At 37.7% G+C, this 18,057-nt stretch overlaps 1 protein-coding gene across 2 annotated transcripts in view; it reads left to right on the top strand.

Moving 5' to 3' along the window:
• The window catches only part of SPARCL1 (SPARC like 1), a 51,554-nt gene that overhangs the window by 23,204 nt on the left and 10,293 nt on the right, over positions 1-18,057 (top strand). Inside the window, exons 2-6 of one of the 2 annotated variants that reach the window (XM_019668083.1) lie at positions 8,003-8,067; positions 13,409-13,510; positions 13,896-14,810; positions 16,172-16,244; positions 17,467-17,585. In XM_019668083.1, coding sequence (XP_019523628.1) covers positions 8,014-8,067; positions 13,409-13,510; positions 13,896-14,810; positions 16,172-16,244; positions 17,467-17,585 — 1,263 coding nt within the window. In that variant the 5' untranslated portion in view covers positions 8,003-8,013. Of the gene's footprint in view, positions 1-8,002; positions 8,068-13,342; positions 13,511-13,895; positions 14,811-16,171; positions 16,245-17,466; positions 17,586-18,057 lie in introns of both variants that reach the window. The other variant, XM_019668082.1, reaches the window with a different exon arrangement.

Raw genomic sequence — 18,057 nt, 5'->3', positions numbered from 1 at the left:
ATTTCCTTTATAGCACTTAATACAAGACATAAATGGTGATAGTGATAATACTTCCAGGCAGAGCAATGGAAATAATAATCACTGACATGTGTCTGTTGCTTCAGAGTTTGCAAAGAGTGTCCCCACCTCAGTGGCACCCTTTGATACTGGAAGGAATTGTTATTCCCATTCAATAGGTGAAGTTTGGAAAGATTAAATAATTTGCTTCAAGTACATTTAGTACTTAGCAGAGCCAGGGCCCAAAGCCAAAACCTCCGATTTTTACGGTGCGGCCTGTTCTCCTGGACCACGTGAGACCCCTGGATTCTGAGTCCAAAGTGTGGTGTTCCAGTCCTTGCTCACCTGTTACCTTTGCACAAAATAATTTAGATTCTTGTAGTTAAATCTTATCTACTCTCCTTATTGGATCAAATGAGACAGTACACAAGAAAACATTTTATAATCTGTGAAATGCTATTAAATGTAAGGAAGCTGTAACCACGTCTAACTTACTGAATTGATTGATATTCCTGGGGTCTTGTCTAAACACATTCTTACAGTTAAGCTTTCCTCCCTTTTTTCTGAAAAAAATAAAGAATCCCTCCTTCTATTCAGAGTTAAACTTTCTGCCTGCACATTAATATTAGACCCGCAAAGATTTATCAAGGGCTTACTGAGATTCTATCATCTCACTTAATCATCATTTTACAGATAAAGAACTGAGGCTCAAAAAATGAAATAATTTATCCAGGATTATACGCATTAAGTATTAGAGCCCATGAAGTCCTGTTTCAGAGCCTTGTCTTTAATTGCAGTGCAAAATTAGTTCGCAGTGACTCGGGCAACTTCCGTTTTCCCCCATTTCAGTTATCTATTATTGCATAACAATCCAGCACCCAAATTCAATGGCTTAAAACCACTTCCCTCGTTTGCACACGACTCTGTAAGCTGGACTGGGCTGAACAGGAGGGTTCTTCTACTGATTTCGTCTGGAGTCACTTGTGTGGCTCCAGCAAGCTGGGAGCTCAGCTGAGGCTAAACCATACCAGATGGTCTCTCATCCTCCAGAGTTCTCTCCATGTGGCCGCTTATCACTCAGTGATCCAAATTAGTCTCTAGTCCAAGCTTTTTTAAAGCATGGGAAACGGCTTTCACAGGAGAACAAATCCCCACATGCAGGTGCTTGCCAAGCCTCTGCTGGCATCATGCTTGCTAACGTCTCATTGACCAAAACAAGTCACAAGGCCAAGGCCAAAGTCACAGGGCATGAAGCCCAGGACTTGTGGTTCGCTGGAGCCATCAGTAGTTACCACATTTCCTCTCCATCTCTCTGTCTTCTTACTTGTATTACTTACACTTTCTCCTAAGCATAAAAAATAAAAAAATAAAAAAATAAAAAAAAAGCTTGGATGACCACATTTTAATACAAATAAAAATTTTCTGTGATCACACTTTTTGCTTTGGCTACCATCTAACTCTCCTTCCTTTCGCAGCCAAACATCTGAAAAGAGTGGTCTGCACTCACTGCCTTCACTTCATCACTGTCTATCTACTGTCTTTTCCAGTCACTACAGACTGGCCTCCACCAACACTGTGGCACCAAAATTAATCTCTCTCTCCTCTCCAATTACCCGTGTATTAACAGAGGCAATGGATAACTCCTGACCTTGTTTGCTTTGACCACTCTGTGACATTTAACGCTTCCTTCTTTTTCTTATGTGCCTCTCTTTTTTCTCATCGTTTATATCTTCAGCCCTTTCCAGCTTCTAATGACACCTAATTCCTTCAGTCACCAGGTTCCTGGCTCCGGCACTCTGCTCTACTCATCGTACACCTTCTCATGCTAATAGCACCCAAACTGTATATTTAACCCCAAACTCTATGCTGTCCTGCAGACCCACTTATTCAAATATATCTCTGCTCAAATTCAACAAGTCCAAAACTAATCCATCATCTTTCTTCTAAAACCAGACCCTCCTCTTATAATTCCTTATTTTGGTGATGAATACCGCCATTTCCCCATTTGCCCAAATGAGAAACATGATAGCCTAAGACTCTTCCTTCTCTTCTTCCCACTTGGCCATTCAATTTTATCTGCTCGGCCTTTAAATATTTCTCTGAACTATCCAGTGGTATGCTGGGAAATGTTCAACAACCAGCTTTGGGGATGAGTGGGGAAACATTGGGTAGCATTTGATGATTTCCATGGTAGAATCCTCCCACCATGGCTGATTTCAAGCTACTCACATGACATCACTGAACAGAACTGGGAAAAAAATGTGCAGTAGCACACATTCTATGGTAATTCTACTTACAAATAAATATAACAGGCATAAATAACCTCAAGAGAGTAACAGTAAAATAAGTATGAAGTGATGAGTTTTAAGTATTTATTTCCCTTGTTTTTTGATATACTGTATTTAATTTAATTGTAAGTGTATATAATTCAACTTTTGAAGATGGCTTTTTTTTATAGCCAGCTCACAAAATTCCTGGAAATTTAACAATTGGTTCTCATGAGCCAATACAAGCTGGATAAATCCCTTCCCTTTCCATTTCCAAGACCACAGCCAAAATTTAAAGCTCTGGCCACCTTTCACCTTAACCTTTTCACTGCATTAATTGATTTCAAGTTTGCTCTCCAAAATGTATCAAAAATCCACAGAAAATAATTATAGGATTTATATTTTTTAGTAAATACAGTTAAGGTGCTACATTTAATTAAAATAAATGATTTCTTTAAAGTATAAAAATTTCCTATTGGTATTCATTCTTGAAAAACACAAAAATATAGAAAAATGTACATCTGCTTTTCCTTATCTTCCTTTCTGGAACACTGAACTGGTAGAGTAAAGTCGAACGCCACAGTTAGCAGCATAGAAATATTATTAGACTATAGGTGAACATCACAGCGGAAATGTTAATATTACAATTTCCTCCTAATAAGTCTTTCTGTTGATCTATCTTCCACATAGCTGCCCCAAAGACCCTTTCAACATACTACATCTTTTTATTTAAACATGTTCTTCAGTCAAGAGAAATTTAATTTCTATGTTTTCGCATTGTTGAGACTATAAAGCAGCGGTTCTCAACCAGTGGGTTGCGACCCCTTTGAGGGTCAAACGACCCTTTCACAGTGGTTGCCTAAGACCATCAGAAAACAAAAAGATATTTACATTACGATTCATAACAGTAGCAAAATTACAGCTATAGAGTAGCAATGAAAATAATTTTATGGTTGGGGGTCACCACAACATGAGGAACTGTATAAGGGGTTGTGGCATTAGGAATGTTGAGAAACGCTGCTATAAAGAGTATCATGGAAAGGGACCTTTGGTATCAAATAACCCAACCAATCTTCTATGATAAGCCTTTTTTCCCCCAATACAGAAAAATATATTTGCCACATATGCAGAACCTTAAAATGTTTGGAACTCTTTATTTAAAAACTCAAAGTGAGGGCCGGCCAAGTGACTCAGTTGGTTAAGAGCTTGCTCAAGAGTGTGACCTCTAAGCAACAGGGTCATTGGTCCGATTCCCGGCCCAAGCTGAGCTGCCAACAGGTGGCAGGACAGCTCAGCTAAAAAAATTTTAAAAATTTAAAAAACTCAAAGTGAATTCTGAAGTTTTTCTAATACTGGTTTTGGGTTCTTTGTTTGTTTGTTTGTTTGTTTGTTCTTCCTCTTTCATCTTTATTTGCAAGAGAGCTGGGAAAGCACCTGAGCAGAAGCCAAAAGAGCTGGGTTCCAGCCCAATTCCCCTTCTTAACAGCCCTGTGACCTTAAGTATGTCCTGTCACAGCCTTTCTAGTTCTGTTCATCTGCCACATCATGGGGTTATTGCAAAGATTAAATAAGATAATATCCCATTTGTAAACCTGTTTGGTAAACCTGAGGCACTTTGATAATATAAACTTCCAGGGTCTGTTATACACCATTACCATTTCTAAATAATGTTTATCCAAAGGTATAAATGATATAACACACATTTCACTGTTAGTACTCTGAATTTCTACCTAAGATATGTAGTCATTTTCAGAGGGGTCCCTTAGAGCAATTAAATTTAAGTCTGCAAGCTGAGTACATGTCATTTTCATTAAAACTGGAATAGATTACTAATTTAAGATTACATAAAGTTATAAATGATTTCAGTTTTCCCCCTACACTGAATTACGAATCACCTATATGCAGCTTTACTCTCCATATTTCCAAAGCACTGTTCCTTAGTCCAGGTGGCCCACCTTATGGGGTTCACGTAGTGAGACAGGTGAAAACAGGTGAAAAGCTCTTATTTTTTTATCACATGATAAGAAAGTCTGTGCAAGCACCAGTAATTTCATTTTCTTCAATAAAAACTTTATTTGCTAATGAAGTTAGAACAAAATACCCATAGTAATTCCTATGTGTTCTAAAAAATAATAAAATAAAATGTTAATAATAAATAAGGAAAACATAACTCAGGTGAAGTAATGGAAATCTCCTCTTGGTTAAATGGGGTAGATGAAATATATGCATGTATTGCCACTCCCTGTTAAGATTCCAGTATAATGATAGGAAAAGAAAAATTATAACATAAACTCACAATGACAAAGAAAAAAGAGGAGAAGACAAAGAAGATCAAAGATATCAGTAAATTTTTAGAACATTTAAAGCAGTTGGAAGAACAGGGAAAGCTTAAACCTAAGGGTTTTCAGAGAAGGGTACCAGAAAGAAGGCAATTCACATTGCAGAACCCAGAAAAGTTTCAAGAATTGGAGGGACCAGGCAATTTGGGAGATGCAGTGAGGGTAGAGTTTGAAATCAGGAAGATTAGTTGAAAGTGTATCAGATAGACAGATACGAGATCCTTCCTTAAGCCTGCATAGCCAGGGGACTTCCGTTTCACCCAGAACGGGAAAGAAGAGAAGGTCATTCTTCTCTGGCCCTGGACTTGAGATTGGCACACGGAGGGTGGGATGTGGTGCCATGCAGAAACCTGGGGGACTAAGTGAGAGTCAGTGTATGTAATGAGAGATGTCCAGTCTTTTCACTAATTCATCTCACAGAATGCTAGCAACCAGGCTTATACCCACGTCCCCAAAGGAGGAGATAGGAAGATCTTCTCTAGAAAAAAAATCCCCACAAAAGAAAAGATCTCACAATGACATTTAGGGTGCCCCATCAAAACTATTAAGTTCCTGCCTCAGCTCCTCCGTGAAAGCTCTCCAGGATGAAAAGTCCTGCCATGAAGCTTCTAATATGCTGTTTAGTGACTCACTACTAAATGTTATTGGACAACCAAAGACATTAGACACTTAAAAAAGCTTTCAACATGAAACACAAAGACCAAAATGAACAAACCATAAAGAAAAGAGGGATACTATGAAACAGAAAAATGCAGGGTGCAGAGGAAATTTTCAAAATATTTGATTAATGTCCTCAAAAAGATAAGAGCATATATTACACTAATGAAAAAAGATAATTATATTAAAAAGGGGGACCATAAAGAAATAAGAAGTTAAAATCATATAAGCAAAATGTTTTTTAAAAATCAACAGAATGAAGGATAAAATTGAAGAAGTTTCCCAGAATAATATAAAAAAAAATGGAAAAGAAGGGCCGGCCAAGTGGCTCAGCTGGTTAAGAGCTCGCTCAAGAGTTTGAGCTCTGAGCAACAGCGGTTCAATTCCCGGCCCAAGCTGAGTAGCCGCTGAGCTGCCAACAGGTGGCAGGATGGCTCAGCTTAAAAAAAAAAAAAGATGGAAAAAAGGAGAAAAATAGTAAGTAAATTAGAGCATAAGCCCAAGAATTCTGACATTTAACTAATAGGAATATCAGAAAGAAAAGACAAATTTTAAAAATAGAGGGGCAAAAATTATCAAAGAACTAATAGTTAAAAATCTCCCAGAACTGAAATATATAAACGTTCAAATTCAAAAGGCCTAATTAGTGCCTAAAATAAATTTGAAAGGATCCTAACTAAGGCAGAGATTGTAATAATATTTTAGAACACTGTGGATAAATATTAAAACTTAAAAGCTTTTGGATGGAAAGATAAAAACACAATTCTCATTATAAATAAGTGGGGGGAACTGACATTGGAGTTCTTACTAGTAACACTGGAAATTAGAAGAAAATGAAACATTCTTTAAAATTCTGAGAAAAAAAAATTCCAAACTAAAATTCTATATCCAGCTAAACCATGTATCAAGTGAAGAAAAAAAATACAGATTTTTTTCTGATATGCAGTCTCAAAAATTTTGTCTCCTATCTGACAGTTTCTCAGAAAGCTTCTGGAAAATGTGCTCCATGACAATCAGGGAGAGCACCAAAAAAGAAACAAATATTAGACCTAGGAAGCAAGAACTCAAACACAAGAAAAGAGCAAAGGGCATTCCCGAGGTGGTGGTGACTAGAGATCCCAGTAGAAAAGCAGTCAAATGGAGCAAGAGAACTGACACTCTGGGAGGGACATCTCCAAGGGGGAAAGTGGGACTGGGGTATGTCTCGGTGGATTTATTGTGGTGGTTTTGTTGTTGTTATTCTTCTTGTTGTTGTTGTTGTTATCACCATATTAAAAGGAATTTTTTAACTTTGTTGAATAATTTAGAAAGGATAAGTAATGGGTACATGGAAAAGTATGTTAAAAAGGAGGCAGTTTCTAGGTCCAGACAAAACCAAAATATCGTTCAAAAAATAAATTTAAGTATAATTCAACACAGGAAATGACTACTTGACTCAGGGGTGAAGAATATTTACATTGTCATAAATGTCAAATAACGACTTAAATAAGAATTGTGATACAATTATTTTAGGAAGAGAGGGGAGGGGAAGAAGGATGAGAAGAGTATGCGTGCGTGTGTGTGTGCATAAGTTCTATGTGTGTGTGAAGTGATAGATGTAACAGTATTAAATCTGTATAATAGTTTAATGTAATATATTTTAAAATATCCATTTAAGCATGTTATTTAGAAATACTGAGCAGAAGAAACTACTCACTTTATTTGTAAACCTCAAAGTGTTATTTAAATCTCTATGGATGCATTTATGTATAAAACGATGATTGCAAAAAATATTTCAAAAGGATTATCTACTATTTCTGGGAAATCCAAAGATAGAAAAAAATGTCTATTAAAATCTAAAAACTGTATCCCTAATCCCAGTGAGAGTTCAGACTATGAGTCTTATAGATACTCTGAAAGAAAATGTAGACAGCCCTCTCCTTTTAAGAAAATTCATCAGGAAGCCAATTTACTTAGCCTCTTAGCCTCACTTGTCTCATCTCAAAAATTGAAGAAGTTAGTCTGGAACTAACCAAACTCAAACACAAAACAAATAGCAAAAATGAAACAGACCAGGTACAAATGCCAGCATCCCTTATACAGGATAGTATCTATTCAGATCTAGCCAACTGTCTCCATGAAGCCCTGCTGTTGCTAAGAGGGCCAACATTTCGAGAGAAACTAACTGCAAATCTGGATTTTTATGTGAAACCTCTGGATATTTAAATACTAATTTAAAACACACAGTGGCTACCAAACCAAACCCATCTGCAGACCACTGCTCACTCACAGATTGCCAATGTGAGACCTCTAAATTAGGTGAACATTGGTGGTCCCTTTAGGGCATTGCAATGTCTCCTTCCTAAAAATTTTCACCGAATGTATGGGTTTCCCCACCACCAAAGAGGCAATTTGTTTAAATGCCATATTACTTCACTTGGTGAATTTTATCTTCACTGTGAACACTCACAAATGTTAAGACCCTAGATTTGCATACAGCTTTCGTTCAAGGAAGAACATCACAAACAGAGAAAGTTTCCATGGAACACAGCTGGACCAAAAAATCAAGGAGCCGTTCTCACAGGGACACAATCAAGTAAACACTGCCATTAATCTGTCTTTTCAGACATGTTAGTCCATGAAAACAATTACCTTTAAATACAAAGGACAATATCAAGCTCAATATTTTCTGAGAAGATTATCATATAATCTTTCATAAGGAAGCGTTTACCCATCACTGCTAATTATCTTCTTGGTTCACAGGTCCAGGAAACATGAAGACTGTGCTTTTCTTCCTGAACATTTTGGGAACAGCAGCTGCAATCCCGGTAAATATTCTTTCTTCTGTTATTACATCTATCCCTCCTGACATCTAGTTTAGAAATCCTCCATTTAAAAGAAAATGTTCCTGGGGCGGCCAGTTAGCTCAGGTGGTTAGAGCGCAGGCTCATAACACCAAGGTTGCCTGTTGGATTCCCACGTGGGCCAAGGAGCTGTACCCTCCACAACTAGATTGAAGACAATTAGTTGACTTGGAGCTGATGGGTCCTGGAAAAACACACTATTCCCCAATAAAATTTCTTTAAAAAAAAAAAGAAAGAAAATGTTCCTATATAGTGGTTTGAAACTCTGTTTTTATTTTAACCATATTATTATTATTATTGTTTTGCCCAAGCAAGGAATAAATGACTTGAACAATTGAGATAAGTTACTTTTTTTAAAGTTTATTGGGGTGACAATGGTTAGTAAAGTTATATAGGTTTCAGGTGCACAATTCTGTAATACATCATCTATATATCACATTGTGTGTTCACCACCCAGAGTCAGTTCTCCTTCCATCACCATATATTTGACCATTTTTTTTCCTCTTGATGGACATTTGAGTTTCCATAGTTTGCTGTTATACTACTCTACTGTTGTATTGAACAGTTTTATGTATATTTTTCTTTTTATTATTATTAGTTTCAGGTATACAGAACAATGCAATAGTTATGCTTTTCACCCTTCACAAAGTAACAACCCCCCTCCCCCCATCCACTGCCCTCCCACCCTCGATGTCATACATATCTATTACAATTCCATTGACTCCATTCCCACACTCTACTCCACATCCCGTGACTATATGTACATATAATTATAGTTGACATACATTATTATTCAACATCAGCTTCAGAAGAGATAAGTTACTTTTTAAAAAAATACTTCTTTTAAAAACTATCAGGTTCTACAAGATGCAATAAATATGCAGCTGAAAGTATTGGTTATCAGTTTATTAGCCAGGGAATATGCCCAAATACCAGAGAACAGGAAGTAATAAAATCTATGGAAGCTCATCACATTAGTCTGAGAAATCTTGGAGTTCACATCCATACTCCCCAGCAGCATTTTCTTCAAGATCATATACAAACTGGCTAAGAAATTCTGAGTCTGAACCAATGGGTTAGGAACAAGAAATGGTATGGTAACCACAAATCAGTTCCTAATTCATCCTTGGGGGTTTGTCCAAGCAAACATGCTGAAAGCAGACAGGACTAGAACATTGTTTTATTCACGTCAGATATACTGCCCTGCCATTCACACAGCAATAAACAAGCTGTACACAAATCAGATCATTTAAGACCATGTCAGCAGCCTCAAAATATACTGAAAGTTCAATACATATATGGAACCATGGCTGGATGATCATATCATCCTTAAACAAACTAAAAGGTTTGTGTTTTGGGTTTGTTTGTTTTTTCTATTTTACCAAAAGGAGGAAACAGGCTCCTTTAAATAGACAAAGCAATTTATTTTTGTCCCTTCTCCCCCTCCCTCTAAACATCTAAGATTCTCTCCTTGCTTTTTGGATAGATGGTGGGTAGCTTCTGGTTGATAGCTGTGTCAGCAGAGACCGTCATGCCACCCAGACCAGGCAGTTCTTAGGAAACGGAATGGATGGCCACTGCTAAGAATCATGCTTAAGAAATGTGGCACTACTCCAGCATTTTACATTGTCCTCGGAAATTACAAACGTGGGGGAATATTTGAGATCTTGCTCCCCAGCATCTGTCATCAGTTTGGCTCAAATAAACTCTTATTTAAAAAAAGGAAATTACAAAAGTGGGATAAATTATGTTCCGCACAGAAAGGAGCTCCCACAGAACCACTGTTTTCTCCTGAAAATGTGTTCTTCCCTGGCAGCTGTTGCTGCTATGTAAACAGGCATCAAAAGTGTCTTTCAACCAAATGTTTGAATAACATGCCTGCATATAGACACATTCCAGATGTTTCCTTTTTAGGGCAATTTTTTTTAATATGTTTTTAAATTTTTCAACTACATTTGACATACACTATTATATTAGTTGCAGGTGTACAACCTAGTGATTAGACATTACTATAACTTACAAAGTGATCACCCCGATAAATCTAGTACCCTTCTGACACCATACATAGCAACTACAATATTATTGACTATATTCCTTATGCTATACTCTACATCCCCATGACTGCTGTGTAACAACCAATTTGTACTTCTTAATCCCTTCCTTTTTTTTCACCCACTCCCTATCCCTTTCCCTTCTGGCAATCATCAAAATGTTCTCTGTATCTATGAGTTTGTTTCTGTTTGGTTTGTTCATTTATTTTGTTCTTTAGATTCCACACATAAGTGAAATCACATTTCACCTGTCTTTCCCTGTCTGACATACTCCACTCAGCACAATACCCCGTAGGTCCATCCAAGTTGTTGCAGATGGGAACATTTCATTCTTTTATATGGCTGAGTAATATTCCATTGTATATACATACCACCTCTTCTTTATCTATTCATCCATTGATGGTCACCTAGGTTGCCTCCACATCTTGGCTATTTGCAAATAATGCTGCAATGAACATATGGATGCACATGTCACTTCAAAGTAGTGTTTTGAGTTTCTTTGGATAAATACCTAGATGTGGGATTACTGGGTCCTTCTTTGTCTCTTACAGCTTTTGTTTAAAATGTTTTGTCTGCTATAAGTATTGTTACCCCAGCTTTTTTATTTCATTTCCATTTTTGTAAAATATCTTTTTCTATCTCTTTACTTTCAGTCTGTGTGTGTCTTCTGATCTGAAGTGAGTCTCTTGTAGGCAGCAAATGTAAAGATTTTTTTTTTCTCCAAGACTTTTATTGGGGAATTGGGGGAAGGGGAACAGACAAGTTGCTGTTGTTTTGTTCTTCAGTCTAGTTGTGGAGGACATTGCTTCACTGGCCCAAGTTGGCACCATCATTGTGCTCTTCCTGGGCGAGGCAGATCAGTCGCCGGCTTCTGGACGGCCGCTCACTGTGGCTGCTGGCCGCTCACGCTGGCTGCTGGCTACACACGGTAGCCCATGGCAACCCACTGCCACAGGGGCTGCAGCCTACGCCGTCGCTGGCAACTCACGGCAGCCCAGCTCCAGGTTGAGCTGTTGTTCAGCATCTTAGCTGTAGAGGGCAGTGTCACTGGCCCTCATATGTGGGATCCGAACCAGGGACCTCTGGCGTCCCAAGCCAGTTCTTAACCATGGCACCACTCGGCCAGCCCAAGATTTTGTTTTCTTACCCATTAAGCTACCCTCCTTTTTAGGACATTTTGTTATCATGTAGACCCAGTCAAATGCTCAAAATATCTTCTCATAGATTTACATATTAGAAATCTTGTATCATTTCCCCCATGCCTGAGTTGCCTGAAACTGATTGATTGATTCTGTGGATCAATCCTGATTCACAGGATTGGTTCTGTGGATTGATTCTGTGTAGTTAGAAGATTCCATGTAGATTTGTGGCGGGTATATTGTTATAAATATAGATGTGAGCATAATGATAAAACAATTTCATTTCAGAAAATTTCTGAAAGAAGGTAAGTTGCCATTTTTTGTGCATTTCTTTGATGGGGGAGAAGGAGTGGAGGAGGAAGGAAGCAGAGAGGGGAGCAGCTCTCCACTAATAAGCCTAATACCTCCTCTAGCTATTGACCTACAAGATGCCCCTGCCAGCAACTTGTCAACCTGGTCATTCTTTCTCCTTTTTCTTCTTAATAATGGCTTCTTTGGAAATATTTTCAAATATTATTCCTCCTGACGTTGTTCAAAAGGTGATAAGAAGCAAGAGCGCAAACTAAATCTAAAATAAATCCTGTATTTCATGGCTTTCTTTTTTTTTTAAGATTTTATTGGGGAATTGGGGAAGGGAACAGTGTTGAGGAATTGGGGAAGGGGAACATTGTGTTTTTCCAGGACCTATCAGCTCCAAGTCAAGTCGTTGTCCTTCAATCTCAGTTGTGGAGGGTGCAAGCTCAGCTCCAAGTCCAGTCGCTGCTTTCAATTTCAATCTAGTTGCTGGGGGGGGGGGCAGGTGCAATGCACCATCCCATGGGGGAGTCAAACCTGCAACCTTGTTATTAAGAGCACGCGCTTTAACCAATTGAGCCATCTGGCTGCCCTTCATGGCTTTCTTTATATTGCACAATCAGCACTACAGAACCTGCTGATGGAGTAAGCACGAGTCAATCCACATAGATCTGAGTTTTATTCTTACACCTGGATCTAACATCTGAGTGCCCACAGCATCTCTCTAATAAAGACCCATGGTGAATACCCACCTAAGATATGAGACAGTTCATATTATTACCACTGAGAGATATTAGAACTAGCAGTGGTAATTTTTCACTTGGGTGACTCCCTAAAAGTTACAAAATATTTTAATGTACATAACCTTATCTTGATATTTCTGCTCACTTCACCTTGAGAGATGAACAAAATCACAAACAGATAGTAAATAGCAGAGTCAAAGTTTGAAGGCAGGTGTCTCACCTCTAAGTCCAGTTGTTCAACTATTCACCGTGTGCCCAACTCTTCATCCATGCCCTCAATCTTGCTAAAAATAGATAGGGCCATCCCTAGTGGAAATAATAGCTGCTCTTCCCGACTAGATTTGGTGCTCTGTTTCACAGGTTTTTAATTAGTTAAGATTAAATTGTTTTTATTAAAAGATTTCTTGATGGCTATAAAGCTGTTAGTGTTAAGAAAGTAAACAAATATTGAATAAAAGGTTTATAACCTTTCTGCTAAGTATCAATGAGTACTTAAAAGTTAACTTAAGAAAATGTACGTTATAGCCAGTGATTAAGCTAATTTGATTTCAACTTTCTGCTATAAAACACTTATCAAAATAAAAAAGTATGAGTGCTTTGTAAAAGTTTGAAAAACACAGAAAATAATTCCAAAACTCAAAGGTCACTATTATTAAAATCATTTTTGATCATTTTAATCCAGTATCAGATATATATATATATATATATATATCAGCGATATTATATATTTATATAAAATCTGATATATATATTATATATATACTTTATATATGTATAAAGTATATATATACACACACTTTTTTCTTAAACATGATTGGGATTCTGTTTTCACTTAAGATCACATTCTGTACATTTACTTCTATCCTTAAAAATTCTAGAGAATATCCTTTAATTGATGTTGGAAATGAAATATTGCTACTAATAATGATGATTAAAAAGAAAACTAGAAACTTTAAACATTAACATCTAGACATGAATAACACAAACCGGTTTTTTGGGTTTTTTTTTTCAGACAAATGCAAGGTTCTTATCTGATAATCCCCAGCCAACCACTGATTCCTTGAGTTCTGTCCAACAGGCTGAAATGTTGGTAACACCTGATGACACTACTGTGCCCATTTTAAGAGTTGAAGATGCAGAAAATGACACTGAAACTGCTATATATGTAGAAGACGATAAGGTAAAAGTGACATGGTTAAGCTAATGTAACTTTTAAATTCTCCAAAAGTTTCAATTACAAAGCATGGTCAAAGAGATTACTTCATCCTCACCTCAGTTTAATATTTTTAAAGATGATCACATCAACTGTCTCTGGTAACTTTAAGAATTGTGAGATTTAATCAGATTTACTCCTTGGGCTGAGGTGCTATATAATCGTATTATTCATTTTACAAAATTCAAATTCAGATCAAACTTCTAGCTATAGAATGTGAAGAATATCATAAATAAGTTTACATGATATTATATGAAGAAAAAGAATAATAAACATTAAATGTTCACTTACAAATAATAAATGTGATGTAGATATTAAATTATCTATTTCAAAATAGTTTTTTTTTTTTAAGGCTGAAAACTCTTCAATAATAAAGTCAAAGGAGGAAAACCATGACCAGTCAGCAGATCAGGACCAGAGTTACAGCCCAGAGCTTGGATTACAGGATGAAGAGGAAAGCAAAAGTGACTTCAGTGAGAATTTGGAGTATATACCAACTGAAGGTACACTGGACCTAAAAGAAGATATGAGTGAGCCTCAAGAGAAAAAACTCCCCGAGAACACTGATTTCCTCGCTCATGATGTTAGTCCCACTGTAGATTCTAACCAACAAGAAAGCATCACCAAGACAGAGAAAAACCAAGAACAGCCTATAAATGATTCAGAATCTCAGTTGAACAGGAGCAGCAAATACGACCAAGACCTAAGTGATCAAGGAAACCAAGAGCAGGATCCAAACAGTCCCAATGGAGAAGAGGAAGGGGAAAAAGGGCAAGGTGAAGATGGTACCCACAACGATAACCAAGAAAGGGAAAGAGAATTTCCCAAGGAATATTCTAGCGGTAAGCAGGAAGACAGCACACAATCTGATGATATTTTGGAAGAGTCCAGTCAACCAACTCAAGTAAGCAAGATGCAGAAAGAGGAATTTGAGCAGGGTCACCAAGAACAAGAAGATGATAACTCCAATGAAGAGCTGGAAGAAGAAATGGCCTCAAAAATCGAAAAGCACAATCAAGATACACAATGGCAGAGCCAAGAGGGAAAACCTGGCCTTGAAGTTATCAACAACCCTGAGGAGATGGATAAAAAGACTATTTCTGAGGCTTTGCTCATGGATCCTACTGATGATGGTGATGACGGCCCCAGACATGGTGCAAGTGACTTCATCCCAAGTGAGGCCTTCCAGGAGGATGAAAAAGCTACTTCCAATTACCATCACATCAAATATGAGGAGCAAAGAGAAAAAGCACATAAGAATGTGAATGTAGGTACCAGTGAGCCTGGGGTATACCAAGGGGTGGGATTATTTACAATGATGCTTGTCTGATAAAGCAGTTAGCTTTATCAAGAAACAGCCATGACCTTTCTTTCTGTTCTCTCTGTCTCCTGTGCTTATCTCTATCAGTACATTACTAAATATATTACAGTTATTGACTTTCCTCTGCATCTCCATCATGAGGCTGAAAATGCCTGTTTTATTTGGGTTCCCCTAGAAGGAGACCCTGGATTTTAGACCACTTTTTTTTTTTTTTGACAAGCTCAGGGAACAAAGAGGAGTGAAGTGACAGAGGGAAAGAAAGGAAGCTAATCAAAGGTACCTGGTGAAAGCCATGTGAAGCCCATTCCGCTGAATGGTCCCATGTGGAGAGAGACAGCTGGGGCATTTATACAGGCTGAGGAGAGCCAGGAGGGGTATTAATCTCCCAGAGCTTCCAGTCTGTTCTTTGAACAAGCCAAATAGAATTCCATGGTTTTGAAGCCACAGCGACACAGATAGACACTGGCTGTTGAAAGTCCCTGGAGCTAACTAGAATTCTAAATTCTGACAGATAGGAGGGATGGGACATTCTGACAACTGCTACCCTAATGCCTTGAGAGCAGGTAGTTGCCATGTCATGTCAAGTTGAATCACCAATGTCTGGCCAAATGCCTCTAACATAATAAGAGACCCAGCAACGTTTGTCGGTTTAACTATAATGACTAAGAACAAAGCCTTCAGCTACAACTATATTAAGCAAAGACACACCATAAATGATCATCAGGAAACTGCAGCAGGGTGGGCGGATGTGGGGGAGAAGCATATTGTTATTTGGTTGTTTCATCATTTGGAGCTTTCATGCAAAACCCTTGCAGCCGCCCACCTGGAGGACTTGACACAGCTTTTGGTGGGCAAGGTCAATAGTAAACTCGATTACTGAGAACCCTGCTGCCATTCTAAGGTAGGAGTTTTTTTACACTTTAGAAACCTGGTTAGAAACCTTTACCTTTAACAGTAATCATAGAGATTACTGATAGAACCATGTCTTAACCTCAGAAGCACTTCATAATACTACATTTCTATTGTTGTCCCAAATCCAAAGGGGAGATCCCAACTTTGCTCCTGATGTGAGTTCCAACTTTTATTGAGTCATCACCAGAGATATTGCACTGAACCCAGTTGATAAAGATAAAAATGGCTCCTGTTCTCTAAGGGTTACTGTCTATTTCCACAGTTGTGGCTGGTGTCTCCTTTTGAGATCTGAAATGACTTGGGTATGAAAAGCTCTGTGAAGTTATGCCAATGGAAATAAAAATTATGTAACAGCTTTCCAATAAACTTCAACTTCTGCTCTTGTTATTATAAAGGCCAAAAAAGCAGAGAACTCACCAAATGAAGATGAAAGTTCAAGTGATGTCACCATGAGGGTGTACGGTGTTGGTGAGTATGTTGGTGGGTATAGGCTCAGTAAGGTGTTTGTGACGATATCAAGGAAGAGATGGAATTAGCCACACTGGGCTATTCCCAGCTCTTCACGTGTGACCACCGCACAGAATTTTTCATACTCCCCAAAGAAATGCTGTCATAAATTGTTAATATTCTCTTGCGCATATATGATATGCAGTGGTCCATTCTTGTCTTCAGTTTTGTTTTCCACGATTTCAGTTAGCCATGGTGAATCACTGTCTGAAAAATACTAAATTTGCCAACTATCATCGACCCCACCATGGCTCAATAATTCAGGATCCCCGCCGCAGGTGGGCCTCCTTCTGCCCAATCATCAGAAGGTCAATCGTAGCTAAACACTGTCATAATGCCTATCTTGTTCACCTCACTTCATCTCATCATGTAGGCACTTTGTCATCTCACAGCATCATACAAAGGGTGAGTACAGCACAGTGAGAGAGAGAGAGACCACATTCACATGGCCTTTATTATAGTATATTATTATAATTTATCTATTTTATTATTGTTTTTAATCTCTTACTGTGCCTAATTTATAAAGCAAACTTTATCACAGGTATGTATGTATAGGAAAAAACCTAATATATAGTGTTCAGTACTATCCATGGTTGCAGGCATCCACTGGGGGTCTTGGAACATATCCCCCACAGAAAAGGGGGGACTACTGTTCAACTATGGGTAAATGTGTTTACAAACTATAAGTCCTGTTGTGATATTATTGCAAAGGCTAGAATTCTTTTTCTCTACATCCTTTTGCTTCTGAGAAGAATTAATTCTACATAATTTATTCTCAAATCCATAACTTACTAGTGAATTTAGATCCCATGTTTAATTCAGAGCTAATTCCCAATCATGAACATTTTTAGTTTCAATACAATAAAATTCTCGTGACTTATTTAACTTCTGAACAACATGCACAAGACTGCACTGTAGACTTCAGACTACGACCATTGCAGGAAGGCTAAGAAGAGCTCTTTGTTCTTTTTCAATCTCCAACCCAAACTGCACTGAAAACCTAGACTATTGTGTAATAGTCTGATCCCAGAGGGTCCCATCTGAAAATTAACATTAAAATCGTTTCTAATATTTTCCCAAATTTTCTCTTGTTAATGAAAATGGACCTAATTGTCTAGATGAATTTGAGCTTACATACTCAATTTAGCTTAGTCCATGTTTACTGTTCAAATTTTTCTCCTAGATTCTTGCATGAACTTCCAGTGTAAAAGAGGACACATGTGTAAGGCTGACCAACAAGGAAACCCTCACTGTGTTTGCCAGGATCCAGTGACTTGTCCTCCTACAAAACTCCTCGACCAAGTTGGTATTCCACAAAATGTTTTCTAAAGGACAACAAATAGTGATTTGAAAGTTAATTTTTTTTGTATAAAAAAAAGACAAATGCGTACACCTGAAGCTGAATTATATTGTATGTCAACTATAATTTAATATATATACAGTCACAGGATGTGGAGTACAGCATAGGGAACAGAGTCAATGGAATTGCAATAGCTATATACGATGTCAGAGGGGCAACAGATTGGGGGAGGGGGGTTATCACTTTGTGAGGGGTGAAATGTCTATTACACTGTTTTGTACACCTGAAACTAAAATTTTTTTTAAAAAATAGAATATAAGCATTAGTATATGGACTGAAATAAAAATGCCAAAAAAAAAAGTAAATGCCCAGGTTATCACCTAATACTTGAATTAGTATTAAATATGAATACCAGCAAAATCAAAGAATTTCAACTGTGCCCTAAAAAGGTTAAAAATGGCACTGATCTGTAGA

The sequence above is a fragment of the Hipposideros armiger genome, unplaced genomic scaffold (genome assembly GCF_001890085.2).
Source record: "Hipposideros armiger isolate ML-2016 unplaced genomic scaffold, ASM189008v1 scaffold_515, whole genome shotgun sequence".
NCBI classification, from domain to species: Eukaryota; Metazoa; Chordata; class Mammalia; order Chiroptera; family Hipposideridae; genus Hipposideros; species Hipposideros armiger.
This window is presented reverse-complemented; position numbering and strand designations above follow the sequence as displayed.